At 30.1% G+C, this 16,456-nt stretch overlaps 1 protein-coding gene and 1 long non-coding RNA gene across 2 annotated transcripts; both read left to right on the forward strand.

The window, feature by feature from the left end:
* Positions 1 to 5,454: 5,454 nt before the first annotated feature.
* Positions 5,455 to 8,379, forward strand: LOC131593440 (uncharacterized). Its single transcript, XR_009280978.1, has 2 exons — positions 5,455 to 6,047; positions 8,055 to 8,379. It is a non-coding gene; the product is annotated as an uncharacterized LOC131593440 (long non-coding RNA).
* A 1,721-nt stretch (positions 8,380 to 10,100) lies between these two features.
* LOC131657294 (eugenol synthase 1-like) lies at positions 10,101 to 11,981 on the forward strand. Its single transcript, XM_058926711.1, has 5 exons — positions 10,101 to 10,289; positions 10,401 to 10,532; positions 11,161 to 11,389; positions 11,492 to 11,695; positions 11,785 to 11,981. Exons 1-5 carry the CDS (start codon positions 10,101 to 10,103, stop codon positions 11,979 to 11,981), a joined length of 951 nt encoding a protein of 316 aa, XP_058782694.1.
* Positions 11,982 to 16,456: the final 4,475 nt, after the last annotated feature.

A 16,456-nucleotide genomic window follows, 5' to 3' on the forward strand; every position in this document is an offset into this window, starting at 1 on the left:
TCCAACCAAGTTTACCTTGATGGATGCTTGAAAGATACCCGAGCAGAGAAACCAAAATCCATATCTGACTCCAACAAAGTTTACCTTGATGGATGGTTGAAAGATAGTCGATTTGAGAAAGCAAAATCTACAGCTGACTCCAACCAAGTATATCTTGATGGTTTGTTGAAAGATATTAGATCTGAGAAAGCAAATTCCTCCCATAACGCGAACCAATTTTACCTAGATAGATGGTTGAAAGATACCCGAGTAGAGAAAGCAAAATCCACCTCTAACTCCAACCAAGTTTTTTTGATGGATGGTTAAAAGATACCCGAGCAGAAAAAGAAAAATCCGCCTATGATTCCAACGAAGTTTACCATGATGGATGGTTGAAAGATACTAGAGTAGAGAAACCAAAATCCACATCTGACTCCAACCACATTTACCTTGATGGATGGTTGAAAGATACCCGAGCAGAGAAGCCAAAATCTACCGCTGACTCCAACCAAGTTTATCTTGATGGATGGTTGAAAGATACCAGAGCTGAGAATGAAAAATCCACTTCAGACTCCAAGCTAGTTTATCTTGATGGATGGTTAAAAGATACCCGAAAGTAGATTATATCTTTGTTTATTAATGATTATGTCATTCCCGTAATTTTCAATGTTGTCCTATGTTTTAAATTTATATGTATTGTAAGATCTTATTTCTATGTACTAAGTAATGTCTCACTGTGTACTAAATAATTTAATGTATATATGAGCAAGATGTTTGTGTTTTAAAAGAAGTCTGTTGATTATTGGCGTCTCTTTAGTATTTAAAACTTTTGTAGTCCTTTGTATAACTTCTACGGAAGTTGAAGTTACCTTTTTATTAATTCAGTGTGTTTATGCTTAAAATAAAGAGTTAAATATGTTTTTGGTGCTTATAAATATCTCAAAACTTATTTTTAATCCTTATTAAAAAATTATATATTTTAATCCCTACAAAAAATTTATGCAATTAGTTTTAGTACATGTTATTTTTTAAAATTTTGAAAATCGTTTAATTACCCTTTAATTTTTAATTTTTTTAATAATGTTTTTCATATATATATATATATATATATATATATATATATATATATATATATATATATATATATATATATATATATATATATATATATATATATATTTAGAATATTTACCAAATTGTAGAATTTGTTAAAAGGAGAAAAACTAGATATTAATTTTTTAAATTTCAAAATCTCAACTTAGAAATCATGTTTCACTACAAGTAAACTAGGGTTTTACGACAGAAAAATTGCGACATCTACTTGATAACCGTCGTGATTCGCATATAGAGACAGTTCTTACGACGGTTAACACCAACCGCCCTTACTTTTTTTAATTAATAAAAAATTGTGACGGTTATCAATAAACCACCCTAAATTAAAGTTTACGACGGTCAAATAATCTCCCTAATACATTTATCAAGGCGGTACATCAACTGTCGCTCCTAAATTATATCCACCACAATGAACCAACTGTCGCACCCCTAAAATCCATCAAAAGTCATAGCGGTGAACCAACTGTCGTTGTATTTGATAAAAACACAAATATGCGCTTCAACATATATTTGTTGCCCGACTATTTTTTTTACAGGAACAAACTTAACAGATTTCATTCATAAAACACGGAACAATACATCGAGGTATCATATTAAGGATACTACGCCTAGACCAAGAATTGACCGCCTTAGCTAACTTATGGCAAATGAATTTCCCGACTTTTATATGCGAAAAAAAAATAACAAAAATATAATAAAATATGCTTTTCATTTAATTTGGTAAAGTAAAATTAGAACAGACTAACAAATAGAGCAGCGACGAACCCCAAACCCACTCTCTTATAGAAATTTCATTTCCATCTTGCCCTCATAACCCCAAGCGGCATCTTCATCTTCTTCGTCTTCACCAAATCCTAACCCTAATTTACATTATGAAATTTCAAATACCGTGTCTTCTCTTCCCCTCAACTCAACCATGCTCTCGAATCTCTTCGGGTCTTTGATTATCACCAATACCCTAACATTTCTCTGTTATTCACCGCTAGGGTTCGCCGTCCCTCACTTCACTACAGTTGTTTACGTTTATTCAGTTCTCCAACTTCACTTGATTTATGTTTGCTTCTCCCTTGTATTCGGCATCTCCATTATAAAAAATAAAGGTAATGACTCTGGTTCTTCAATTCCTAAATTGTGAAAAAATATGTCTCTTTTCATGTATATTTTTTCTATTGTTATGTGTTTGTTAAGTGATTGTATTTTAGTTCAACTTGATGTGTTGTTTATGCTGTTAGGGTACTTTAAATTGAAATTTTAAGTAATTGAATTTTAGTTGAACTTTGAATCTTGTTGACAGGTGTTGGTTGTGTAACACCCTATTTTTATTAGATTTTATTTAATTAGGATTATATTATATTTGATAATTGTTTGTGTGTTTATTTAATTATTGTTTGAGTAATAATTATTTGATTGTGTGGTAATATGTTACTTAGCTAATTAATAAATGGTAGAATTTTATTAGAATTAGCTATTGGGCTTAGTGAGAATTAGAAATGAGAATAGTGGGTTGGGTTAAGCCCAATGAGATAATGAGAGTTAGAAGAGAATTTTATGAGTTAACCTAAATTAGATAGAAAGATAGAAAGAAGAGTAGAGAGGAGTAAAGAGGCAAAAGAGTAGAAGAGAGAAGAGAAGGGGATTGTAGATATCTTGAAGTTAGAAGGAGAAATTCAAGAGGTAAGGGTTTGAATCCAAGTTCTTATAGTTACATGATTGGGTAATGTGTGTTTGTATAATCTTTCATCTCTTCATTTCATAGTTTTAGAAAATGTTAGGGTTTATGATAAAACAATGAGATTTTATGATTTGTCCATGTTTAATGTGTTGTATAAATGACCCATGGTTAGAAACATGATTAGGAACATTATATGTGTGCCAATTTTGGTTTCAATTGATGTATGGATTGTGTTTGGGTTAATGGGTGTTGTATGAAGGGACTGGGGAAGAAAAATGGTGATTTCCGAGTTTTACGCAGCATAGGTCGACCTACACAAAGGCATGAGTCGACTGAGCAGCTTAAAACAGTAGAAAATCCATTTTCCTTCAGCATGTGCCGACATGTTTTGCGTCAACCTGTAGAATTCTTTGCAGCGACTCATGGTCGACAAGCGCTTACCCGAGAGGGATGGGAAACAGCCATGCGTCGACCTATGAATTCCTTGCGTCGACCTACAAACTTCCATTTTTGGCAGATTTTTGTAAAGACCATAACTTTTGATCCGTAACTCCGTTTTATGCGTCGTTCGAAGCGTTAGGAAGCTAATGAGATTTTCTATATGATAGAGTAGGGTTGATTGGCATTTGTTTAATTTAATTATGATGTTAATTGAAAATAACATGTAATTATATGTGTATGTTATGGATGAATCTTGTATGATCAATGTTCATGGATGCCTTATGAGATGTTAATGTCATGAATTATGTGATTGATTGATAAATTCTAATTGATGTGTGATATTGGGTTGAATGTAATGTTGTGTAATGTTGTGCAAAGTTGTAAAGATGTGATTGTGTAGTTTAAGAGATAGAGAGATCGTCTTAAATGCATGAGTCTTGTTTTATTGCACACGTACACAAGCATGAGTCTTTGAAAGTGGCAATGTTGGGTAATCTCGCGAAGGTTATTTACTTGTCCCAAACCTAACGAGTATGGGGTTTGAAAGCTTAACAAATATGGGGCTTTGAGGTGGTTATCTAGTCTTGAGAGAATGACAATCGGCATGACCGGAAATGATAACGGAGGGGTCCAAATGCATATCGCATAGAGTTACACTTGAGTCGCACGTGTCAGTGTGAAATGTTGTAATGTGTGATTATGTGGTATGAATGTGTGGATGTGAATTTGATTGATATGCATGTATGTGGAATGATGAATCATTTTATATGAATTAGAGAATGTGATGAGAATGAGATATATGTGATTGATACATATTTGATGTGACACGTGAAATATATGTATATGTATGAGTGATATATGTGTATATATGTAAATCGTCAATATATGAGGTTGTGAATTTGATTGCGATGCTTAATGGTATTGAACATGTTAACTTTATATCGGAGATAAATGCATGTTTTGAGAAGAGTAAAGAATTGTGAAATATATGCGTAATTATGTTGCATTTCCCATTATTATGTTTTCTATAAGAAGATGAATTCTCACCCTTCTGTTTGAATGTTATCCTTCGTTGATAACGTGCAGGTTCCGACGAGTAGTAGCTTGTTCGAGGATTTAGCCGAGGAGATCCTGAGTTTTGTTATTGGATTAGGTAGCGAGTCATATGCTCTGATCATGTAACACTTGGGGGGAATTTTCTTTGGACTTATGCTTATGTTTGGATATTGCTATTTCCTATATTTTGTGGATTATTCTAATGTATTTTGTTTGAGATCTCGGATATGTTGTTTAAGGCTATGTGGCCAAGATTGTGGATTTAAATGTTAATTCGAATTTGGTAGATGAATATAGTATGAGATATATTCATTGAAATTTGATTAGCAGTTCAATCGTTTTCCGCAAGCGTTTATGCATAATGTATGAAAGCATGAGATTTACATTTGTGTTACAATATGATCTTTGCATATTAAGAATGTTGGATGTTTTGTTTTAGGTTTTCATTATGATGAAAATAACATGTGACTCCCTTTTTCCTTATGCATGATTACTCTGTGTGATTGAATGATATATTTGGGGTTAGAAAATGGGTGTTATAGGTTGCTTTCAAAACAAGAATAGGAATAGAAGTCAGTAATGAGATGTAATATAAGTCAGTAATAAGATGGAATTGTTATTTTGAAATTGTCATGTTCTTCTTGGTTATTTAATAAGTTTATTACTTCATCTTGTGGAGGGAAATATCTCGTGGAATGATTTTTAGTGCAAAACTTACAATAAATTTTTTGCCAATGTTTTGTTAGTTCATGTATTTAAGAGTTTAACACTTTGGCTACCTTGCAATAACGAATTTGAACAAAGCTACGATACAACTATTTATAGGTTAGTTGAACTAAAACGAAATATGCACAAATAAGTATAAACATATTTGAACAAAATATGTTAATAGATAAAATTTGTAAGAATGTCTTTAAATATTAGCATTTGTCCCCGACAACGACGTCATTTTGTTACTAAGCACAAAAGTAAGTTTTATAATTATCGTATCCATAGAGATTGTTGCTAGTTTCAAAGTCCTTTCAACAGTTTTTAAGATGTTAAGTGTAACGCCTCGATTATTTAATTATTTATTTAATTAAATATTCTTATATTATTTTCAGAATTATCGGTTGGTAATTATATTATGGTGAATAAGTGGTTATATCAGTGAGTAAACTATTATATCAATGGAATATTATTAGAAGTGATATTTTGGTTAATTAAATTACTAAAGGATTTAAATATTGGATTTAGTCGAATTTGGAAGGTCGGTATTATTTTAAGAGGCATATTTGGATTTATTAAGTTAAAGTCGAATTTAGTCGGTATTAGTTCGGGATAGCAGATTGATATTTAATCGGAGATTTTAATATTTTTAGTATTAGAAATATTAATGAGTTAATATTTAGCGTTTTGGGAATTTTTCGAGTAATTAAGATTAGACCGGAAATATGAGGCATTGAGTAATAAGTCGGTATATTAAAATAATCGGATTTTATTTTAATGGTATATAAGTGGAAGTATTATTTTTTTTATATTAAGTGTGAAAATAATATTGGGCTTAGTTGTGGTAACATTAGTTGTTATGGGTGTATTTTTATTAGGCCCATTATTATGTGGTGGTGACTAAGAGGTAGTATCATTTGTCATTTTTGAAATAGAAGCATAGAGTTATCCGAGGAAGAAGAAAGAAAAGATGGCTAGGGTTGTGAAGAGGAGAAGAAGGAGACCCAAAGTGTTGCTCTAAAGTGTCATTTTTCCCCAAATTTCTATTGAATCTTCTTAGAGCTGCACTCAATCCAAGGTAAGGGGGATTCTTTCTACCTAAATGGGAATATGATGGATTGTATGTGGGTTTAGGGTATAGATTGGTCATTGTGTTGTGATAATTTTGTTTTTTTTATTACTGTTTGAAAACTGCTGTTGATTTTTATTAAAGTTGCTGTTCGTGGAAATTGAAAATAATTGTTTGATTTTGAGAAAGAATTCGTTACCATTTACTTGTGCACTGTATTTAATTTTTGTTCTGTTTCACACATGGCCCTTCTGTTTCCATGTTCCATTCTACTGCTATATATATATATATATATATATATATATATATATATATATATATATATATATATATATATATATATATATATATATATATATATATATATATATATATATATATAATAATGGTTATATAATATATAATATGAATATAAGATGGAAATGAAACACTAGTGAATAAATGGTGAAACAGTGCCAATTATAGAACAAAATGTTATTCAAAACGGTCTCGTTTGACCGAAATAGCCGAATTAAGCGGTATGATTAGTTATCCGAAATTTGATGAAAATTTATGTGGTAGCTAAGTTTAATTAGTAGGTTAATGTGGTAGTGATATTTTGTTGAAATTGTGCTATTTTACGAGCCTACCGAAATTGTGTGGATTTTGAGTATCCTTTATATTAAATGTTGGTTTTGGAATAGAGAATGAAATAGTAAATTGGAAAATGAATTGAAAATAGAATATTGAATTGAATTAATATAATATGATTATTAATTGGTTGATTTAATTAAATAGTAGAATTAATTTCAATAATTCTAAATAATTGGAATATACTTAGGCTTGGATAAATTATTCGGTTTATCGATAAATTGCGGTATCTTGAGAATTTGACCGTAATCGTGATTTGGTTGAATATTTATGTTGAGAATAATATATTGCTATGCCAATGATGTTGTCTTGATAAATAATATTATGTCTAATTGAATTAGTTGATAATTGGAAGTTGATTCGGTTTACTTGATAAATTAGTATGTTGAGATTATCTTACGAATTGATCGAAAATTATGGTTTTGATTTGGATGACTTTGTTAATATGTGAAATTGAGTAATTGTGCCGATGTGGCGAAACGTGATGATAATTGTAATAATCTTGATGATATGCGAATTGTATATTTGTGACGATTTTGTTAACACACGAAGTTGTATGTTTGTTGTGATATGCCGAAGCATGATGATATATATGTAATGACTTGTTTATATGCGAAGTTGTATAATTGCGATGATGTGTCGAAACATCACGATGTTTTGTGATGATTTGTAATACATGATGTTGTATATATTTGTGATGATGATTTTGTGACTAAGTGAAGATGAAATATTATGGTGACGTGAATTACCTTGTATATATGGTAATTGATTAGGATATAGGCTTATGCCTCATGACGATATGTGATTGTGATGAGTATGTTGTATTGTCTTGTTTGTCGAGTCACATTTCATATGCATACTCTGTGACGGTCTGGATTGGCAAACTAGTGACGAAGGCTTATGCCTTGTGCCTCTGAATTGGGCAATTGGTGACGGGGGCTGAAGCTCCGATTGGTACCACATGCATATGCACAATTGAGTCGCATTTGAGTCATTGTCCGTTGTTGTTGGTTGGATTTGTTGATTACACATTGCGATGCTTAGATGACGATATAAATGCTTATATGTTAACTTGTTGAAAATGCTTATATATTGATAATGACGCTTATATGTTGACTTGTTGAAGATGCTTATATGTTGACTTATTGAAGATGCCTATGTGTTGACTTGTTGATGATGCTTATATGATGACTTGTTGAATATGTTTATATGTTGATATCATGACTATTCATTGATGATGTTCTTTGTGTTGTTTATGTTGTTGTTGTGTGAGGCGGTGATTCATTTATTTTCTTTACCTAATATATGATTTATCATGATCCTATTTATATAGTTTGATATCTCACCCTTTCTGCTGATATTTCCCCTACCATGGGAAATGGGCAGGTACTCAAGTATAGCTGTGGGAGTTTGTCGCTTCATCGAGTCTTGTTGGTATGCCGCTCTGATACGTAGCACTCGGGGGATATTCATATTGTCATTTCTATGTTGTTATGATTTAGTTGTTATCATTATAATCGTTGAATCCAAGTTGAATACTATGAAGTACTTTTTATACTTCCAAGTTGTTTTAGTTGAATAAAGCTGATAGTTGACTGTTAATTTGAATGCTATGTATCATTGTGAATGAAACACAAGTTGAAATTTTAAGTCGATATGTGATACTCCAATGTGTTGTTTGAAAATTTTAAATACTCTGATATTTTCCGCATTATAATTTCGGGTAGAATTTGGGGTGTTACATTAAGTAGATCAAAGTTTTATAGTTGTTTTGATGCGTGAAATTAAATGAGAGAAAGTAAAATGAAGATTTCGGTGTTAACAGTAAGAAAGCTTACTAGAGGTAGATTTCATAAGTGCCCATCTATCATGCATAACCATACGTCAGTAATAGCTTCTCGACTCAGATGTTAATATTACCACTTGATACTCTCATTCGTATCTCTAGTTGGTATCAATGTTGTGAGATTATTGCATCTAATAGCATATATATAGTCTATTAACCAACGTAGAGCATGAAAATCTCAAAACAATTCAAAATTTAGTCTTACTTATCGTACTTATAATGAACAAAAAGTCACTCACATCACACCACAAATATTTAGTTAAGAGAACAAAGAAATTACTCATACTTGCAACTTCCCTAACTCATTAAAACTCAACCAAACTCATCATAATCATAAAAACAAAGTCTCCAAACACGAACGCTAACCTATTTGAGCTATGTAATGCATCAAAACTAACATATGTGAGCTAATAGATCAATGAAAAATCAAAATAAACTAAATGAAAAACTTACTCAAAAATTTGTTGGTGAGAGATTAAAAAGCTCTGATGTTGGATGAAATAGGTGGAAGGAGTTGAAAATGGTAGAAAATAAACAAATGTAGCTTCAAAATTTGATCTTTAGTGGAAACTTCAAATGGCTATATTGAGGTAGAGAGAAAATGTATTTTCTGAGTGAAGAATGAAAAGAAGAAAGTGTTATAGCGTGAGTTGTATATATGTCCACCTAGTTCGGAGATGCATCTCTGAATTATTTTTTTTAATTTAAAAAAAAATATATATTGAGAGATGCATCTCTAAACATACCTTAAAAAAAATATGAAACATTTACAAAAATTCAGATGAAGTAAGAAAATATATAAGAGTGAAATGAAAAATTGATAATTTTAGGTTAATACCATTTTACCCCCCTGTCATATAGGTCATTTGTAGTTTACTCCCCTGTAAATTTTTTTTTTGAAAAACAACCTTGCCATTTCAAAATACTAACTTTTTAGCCCCTAAAGTCAAAATCCGCAGGAAAATCCGAAAGAAATTCCGCAGGAAACCTGCAAATTTTTCTGCGGATTTTGACTTTAGGGGCTAAAAAGTTAGTATTTTGAAATGGCAAGGTTGTTTTTCAAAAAAAAAAAAATTTACAGGGGGTAAACCAAAAATAACCTATGGCATGAGGGTAAAATGGTAATAACCCATAATTTTAAGTCCAACTCAATCGCCCGTTTTGTTAGAAGAATGCTGAGGTCATGTATGATGAGTGCTTGACTTCATTCCCACATTTACAAGTAGAAAGCTGAGGTCATATATGACATGTGGTCTATAAAAGGCTATATTTTAGGTTGACATTTCCTCATTTTGTTGACACTTCCAATACAGTTTTTCTTCATCTTATTCCAATTCTAAAACAAACATACATAGTGTTTGTCATGTAGTCACGTACATGGCGGCTCAATGCATGGATATGTCACACTTTTGAAATATTTTGATTCAAAAATGTACTCTGGTCATTGTTGTACATACACACATCTTGTATTGTAAGTTTATTTGTCTAATGATAGATGATAATTTTTCACTATAAATATTTGTTTCAAGTTATAAGATATATAGGCATTTGCACATAGAAAGCATAGATAACATAACACATACAAAATGGAGAGTAAGATGAATAAGATTCTTGTATTTGGTGGAACTGGTTACATTGGAAAGTATATGGTGAAAGCAAGTATTTCTTTAGGTTATCCAACTTTTGTGTATACTCATCCTATCAATGCAAAAACTCCTTCTTCTAAGATACAACTTTGCAAAGAATTTAAGTCCTTGGGAGTAACACTTGTGGAGGTAATTCATAATTCTTAACTATATCTCTATTTATATAATGATATTAAATAATTTATTTTGATTAAGTTATTGATAAATAAGTATATGTCAACAATAAATAATTATTTGTAGGGAGAAGTTGAGCATGAGCAGATATTGAAAGTGATTAAGCAAGTAGACATTGTGATATGTACCTTTCCATATCCTCAAGTGATGGAGCAACTCAAAATTATAGATGCTATCAAAGTTGCTGGCAATATCAAGGTGATAAATATTTTCAAAGTCTATATGTTAAAAATTTTTTTATTCTTTGATTATTAATATTTAAAAAATAGTTTCTAAAAAATATAAAAATTACTTGATGTAAAAATTTGTTTTTAATATTTTTTAAAAAATTATTTCTTCAAGATATGACCTATTTTTATATTTATTTTTTACCACGATAGACAAATGCAAATAAATTATATAGAGCTTGAATTGTTTGTTCCAATTTTATATTTATAAAAAACATTTATGAGTAGTGATTACTGCTTTGTCTAAATATAAAATAATTTTAAAATTTTATTCGTTTATTTTAAATATTTAAAAAATAATTTCTAAAAAAATAAAATTACTTCTGAATTAATTCTTTATAAATATCTAAATTTAATTACTAAATTATTGAATATTAAATTTTAAATAAATATTTTTATAAAAAAAATTCAGTTTCAAAATAAACAAAATATTTTTAAGAAAACAAAGTTATTTTATAAATAAGTCTAATCATACTATGAGAATTGTAAGTGGACATATTTTAAAATACAAATATTAGAAAAATGATAATTAAATAATTATTGTTCATTTTTCTAATATGAAACTTTTTTATTTATTTATAAGTGTATATTTCATGCAGAGATTCCTTCCATCAGACTTCGGTGTTGAAGAAGATAGAATCCACCCTCTTCCTCCATTTCAAGCTTTTCTTGATAAGAAAATAAAAATTAGAAGAGAAATCGAAGCAGCTGGAATTGCTTATACTTTTGTCTCTGCCAATTGTTTTGGTGCATACTTTGTCAATTTCTTGCTTCGTCCATACGAAAACAATAAAGATATTTCAGTCTACGGCAACGGTGAAACTAAAGGTATATATTTTTCTATGAATATTAATTCTATTTTATTAATTGTATTTAATGAATTAGTCAATGATTAATATATATTTGCAAAAAATTTTATTTATTTGTTAGCTATACTAAATTATGAAGAAGATGTCGCTATGTATACTATAAAAGTGGCCAATGATCCAAGAGCACACAATCGAATAGTTGTGTATAGGCCTTCAAAGAATATCATAACACAAAATGAATTGATATTACTATGGCAGAAAAAAAGTGGCCAAAACTTTAACAAAGTTTTTGTTCCTGAGGAAGATATTATTAAGCTATCACAAAGTAAGACTTCAAAGAGTATCATAACAAAAAATTACTTGATATTACTATTTTTATATTAACAATTGATTAATTTGTTCAATATGATGCAGATTTGCCCCCTCCAGAAGATATTCCAATTTCCATTGTTCATAGCATATTTGTTAAGGGTGATATGAACTTTGAGCTTGGAGAAGATGATCTTGAAGCTTCAAAACTATATCCTGATTATAACTACATGTCTGTTGATCAACTTCTTGATAAGTTTCTTGTTGATCCTCCCCCTCCTGCGTCTGCTGCATTTGAATGAAATTATTTTATAGTATTGTTATTGATGTTGGTTTGATTAATAAACTTTGTAGGTATATTATACCGAAAGTACTATTAAATAATTTGAGAACACATAAATTATCTATTGTGAGTTTGATGGAGTAAATCGAGATTGAATTGATATATTATCTTTGATATGTCTAGTTTTATTCTAATATCAAATGTACAACATTTATGAGACGGTCATTAAAAATTAATCATCAACATAGGCTTGAAACGATCTCACAAAACTATATGCAGTGATGTGGAAAAGCAATAAATGAATTTATGAAGATAGAGAAAAATTTTCCCATGAAAATCGATCATTGTTCTCCAAAGATCCCCACCAATATGATCGATTCCCGTTTGGAATCAGAGCACTTCACAATATTGCAATAAATCCACACTATGGGATTGTGGCAATCACTCGACCAATCGTCCTAATCAGCATCATTGGACCAATGTTGTAACATATGCCATGAATGTGTTATGCACATCAACACAATAAAACATGATCACTGCTAGTCAAAACACATCATCATCTATGTAATCATTAAAATATCATTATATAATTCATCATAACAACATCAATTCGTCATAAGAAACATACATCATATTCCATAAAGACATAATCAAATCAATTCATCATAAGAAGCATACAACATGTTACATCAATGCATAAACAAATCACTTTATCTTAGCATAATCGCTGGAAAAATATATAATATGGTTTATTTTATTTTACCAAAGTGTAGTTCATTGCGTTAGCTTTCTAACGCTTCGAACGACGCATCAAATGAACTTATGGTTCAAAAGTTATGGCTACAACGATTTCGCACCGCAAAATCTAGGGAGATGACACGGTCGCCCATGTCAGGGCCCATAAAACCACTTTTTCTATGCAATTTTGTATGTTCTCTCTTGTTTTTCAGCCTTCCAACATACCCTAAACCCCAAGTTTTGACCTCCAACATCCCCAAAATATATCATATCATATGGTATTCTAATCAAGGGAAATAAACACTTCACAACCTCAATTTATCATCTCTAAATCGCTATTAACATACTCAAAGTCACAACTCTCAAATAATAAATCTATGGCATAAAAGCATGGTAGTTATAATACTTTTCATCAAGATCATCATACAAGACAACACATCATACTTGACATCATATGCATCCATTCATCGCAACAACTTCACAATTGCATCACTTTCCAACAAAATCATCATGTTATCATCATCAATCAAAACTCCAAACACAAACCTATAAATACCTAAACCCATATCAATCATAATGACAAGAATGACACCTCTTACCTTAGATTCTTATTTCATGCTCCACGGTTGATTCTCTTCTCTTCGTGCCTTAGCCCTCTTTCACAGTTTCTTCCAAAATCTAACGATTGCACAGAATGAACACTGACACTTACTCTTCATAGTTTAACCCTTGGACCCATATTATCCTCACTTAACTTCTTACAAGTTACTACCTTTCCCTCATAGCCTCTACACCAGACTATTATCTTTATTTATTTAATTAAATAATAATATTAATTAGAAATTCTAAATATTTATATTATTCAAATTAACGCCTTAACCCATATTATCCCACATGCATCACACATAGACATCACACGTCACATTTATCCAAAACACCACATATATTTACAGATAAATCCTACTACTCATATATTCAGACTAAATCAATTAAATAACTAATTAAATCATTAATCTAGACTTCGGGGTGTTACAACAACGACTCTATTCAAGCTTCAACAAACGTCTACAAGAAGTCTCTTGTCAAAAGTTATCCAAAGAAGATCTTGTGACAATGTATGACTACTTTATGTCTAATCAAGAAAGTAAAGTTTTCAGCATTTCCTCTCTCCAACTGTTCACAAACTCTACTCTGCTCGTCTCAACGTCTTTATGCTAGTTGAGCTTAAACTTCACTTTACATGTTCTAGCTAAAGATCTTCAACTGCTACTTGTACTATGAGTAGTTTCAACCTTCAACGACTACTTGTACTATGGTTAGTTTTAATCTTCAATGACTACATGTATTATGAGTAGTTTCAGTCTTCAACGACTTCTTTCCCATTTTCTTTTTCAACAACAACTTTTTCATTTTCTTCATCAATGCCAATTTCACTCACTTAGTAGTATTCATTTGAGTTAGCTTGAGTGTTGACATTGGTTTTTAGATTAAGTAGATCCTTGACTAAATGAACAGTCTGCACTGCCAGATTTTTATTGCAACGTCTATGCATTTATGGTTTTCCATAGTCACTTGCATGAACTGATTCATTGTCTCTTCCAATCTTGTTGTATTGTCCTATTGATGAAGATTATGGTATTTTGCCATAGACAATTATATGAACTGATTTAATGTATCATCCAACATTAGTGTATTTAATTGTTGAGGAGGATTTAAGTATGATTGTTTTAATATAGACAAAATACCCTTTTTGGTCCCTTATGTTAACCTCGGGGTTCATTTTGGTTCCTTAACTTCAAAAGTATCATATTGGTCCCTTAAGTCTTCAAAAGGTGTCATTTTAGTCCTTTTTGTCACATTAGCGACAGAAAAACTCAAAAATCGGTCGCTAATATGACAAAAAGAACTAAAACGACACCTTTTGAAGAGTTAAGGGACCAATATGACACTTTTGAAGTTAAGGGACCAAAATGAACCCTGAGGTTAACATAAGGGACCAAAAAGAGTATTTTGCCTTTAATGTATCATCCAAGATGGAATATAAAAAGATTCTTTCAGCGACGCGAAGTCAGGAACGCGTGTTCCTATAAACCAATCAGCGACGTGAAATTCACGTCACAACTTTGCAACATGTATTTCACGTCGCAACACACGCCAACAGTCAAAAACTTTATTGTCCAGTCTGCACCACGTCAATTCTGTCTTAGGCTTTTTTCCCTCTAAAACGTTGCGACGTGTATACCATTTCACAACTAATTTTTTTTAAAATTCAAAATTCCCTCTCTCTAAACATAATGCCTCTATAATTTTTAATTTTTAATTTTATTATAGCGATGTGTTTCCCACTTTGCAATTTTTTTTCCTTTATATAATTCTGACACACCCAAGAAATATAACTTTATTTTCATTATTTTATTAGAAAAAAAGTAGTGACGTGATTATCACGTCGCAATAGTTTTTTTTAGTCACGTGATAATCACGTCACAACTTCAGTTGGCTAGGGAGGAGTTTTTTGTAGTGGCATAATTCGACTAAAACGTTTATTATGAGACGGAGGGAGGAGGGAGAATATGACCATAATATAATAATTTAAAAATATTGCAATAATATAATCCTTTGTATCAAAATTAAAGTTAATAAAATTTTATTTAAGATTATTTTAATAATAATTAAAAATATTTATTTTTATCAATTTAAAATAAACAAATAAATAAATTTATTATAATAATTTAATAAATAATTCTACATCTTAAAAATTCATTTTTAAATTTAAAATATTACTGTCGTATATAATCAATATATCTTAATTTTAAATGGAAGTTATGAGAGGGAAAGGGTACTCGTAATTTATTTGGAGAGTTATTTTCATCATGTTTGATTATCAATTATTTATAGTAAAATTTGAAAATTTAATATTAAACCAACCGTGTTTAACTTCTTCTCTTTTTGACTCATTATTGTAATAATATATATATATATTTTTTTATAACTACATAAGCATGCTAGCTCTACGTAAGAACATGTGAGTTTAAATAGCATGCAAGTCTCTTCACACTTTTTTAGTTTTTCATGTGACACTATTTTGTATTCATTGTTGGCATGTAGTGAATTCCTAAAATACATAATAAATCTATGATGTGAACTCCGCCTACTTCTGAGCACATACTACATAGAATATGTTTTCTCTATTCCGACAGTATTATATCTTTATTTCAATTTAACAAAATTAACTTAAGTAATATTTTGATTTTTTTTTTTAAAGTTACACTCAAGATTTAGAAAAATATATTCATTTTGAAATTTCAATAAATTAACAATTGTATCATATTCTAAGTCTTCTAAAAAATAAAAATAATATTATGTGAGATATCATATCTTAAATTAGAATCAAGTGTTCACAATTGTCGTATAATCATAATTATTATCACTATACTTATATAATTAAAAGAAAATGAAACTTTAACGAGTTGAAGTAATTTATCAAAATAAACATATTGGTTTAATATTTTAAAAAATCACTTTTATAATTTTTGTATGTTTGATTAATTTTATTTTAATTTCTTTGAAGCTAATCACTTTTTAAAACACACTTAAATGTGTGAAAAGGTAATTGTACTAAATAAATTAATTTTAGACAATTGAACTTGTAAATTTAAAAAGTAATCTTGCCAATCAAAGTCTCAAAGTCCTTATTATTTATTCTTTTTCTTTTTATTGACTTATAAATAATATATAAGACACAAATTGTAATTTAAA

This window comes from Vicia villosa, linkage group LG3 (genome assembly GCF_029867415.1).
Source record: "Vicia villosa cultivar HV-30 ecotype Madison, WI linkage group LG3, Vvil1.0, whole genome shotgun sequence".
NCBI lineage: Eukaryota > Viridiplantae > Streptophyta > Magnoliopsida > Fabales > Fabaceae > Vicia > Vicia villosa.

What these genes read in the sequence shown, in the direction of transcription:
- LOC131657294 (XM_058926711.1), top strand. Translation starts at nt 10,101, where the DNA reads ATGGAGAGTAAGATGAATAAGATTCTTGTATTTGGTGGAACTGGTTAC. An exon ending in TGGGAGTAACACTTGTGGAG is followed by an intron (nt 10,290 to 10,400) that starts GTAATTCATAAT and finishes AATTATTTGTAG; the next exon opens with GGAGAAGTTGAGCATGAGCA. An exon ending in CGGCAACGGTGAAACTAAAG is followed by an intron (nt 11,390 to 11,491) that starts GTATATATTTTT and finishes TTTATTTGTTAG; the next exon opens with CTATACTAAATTATGAAGAA.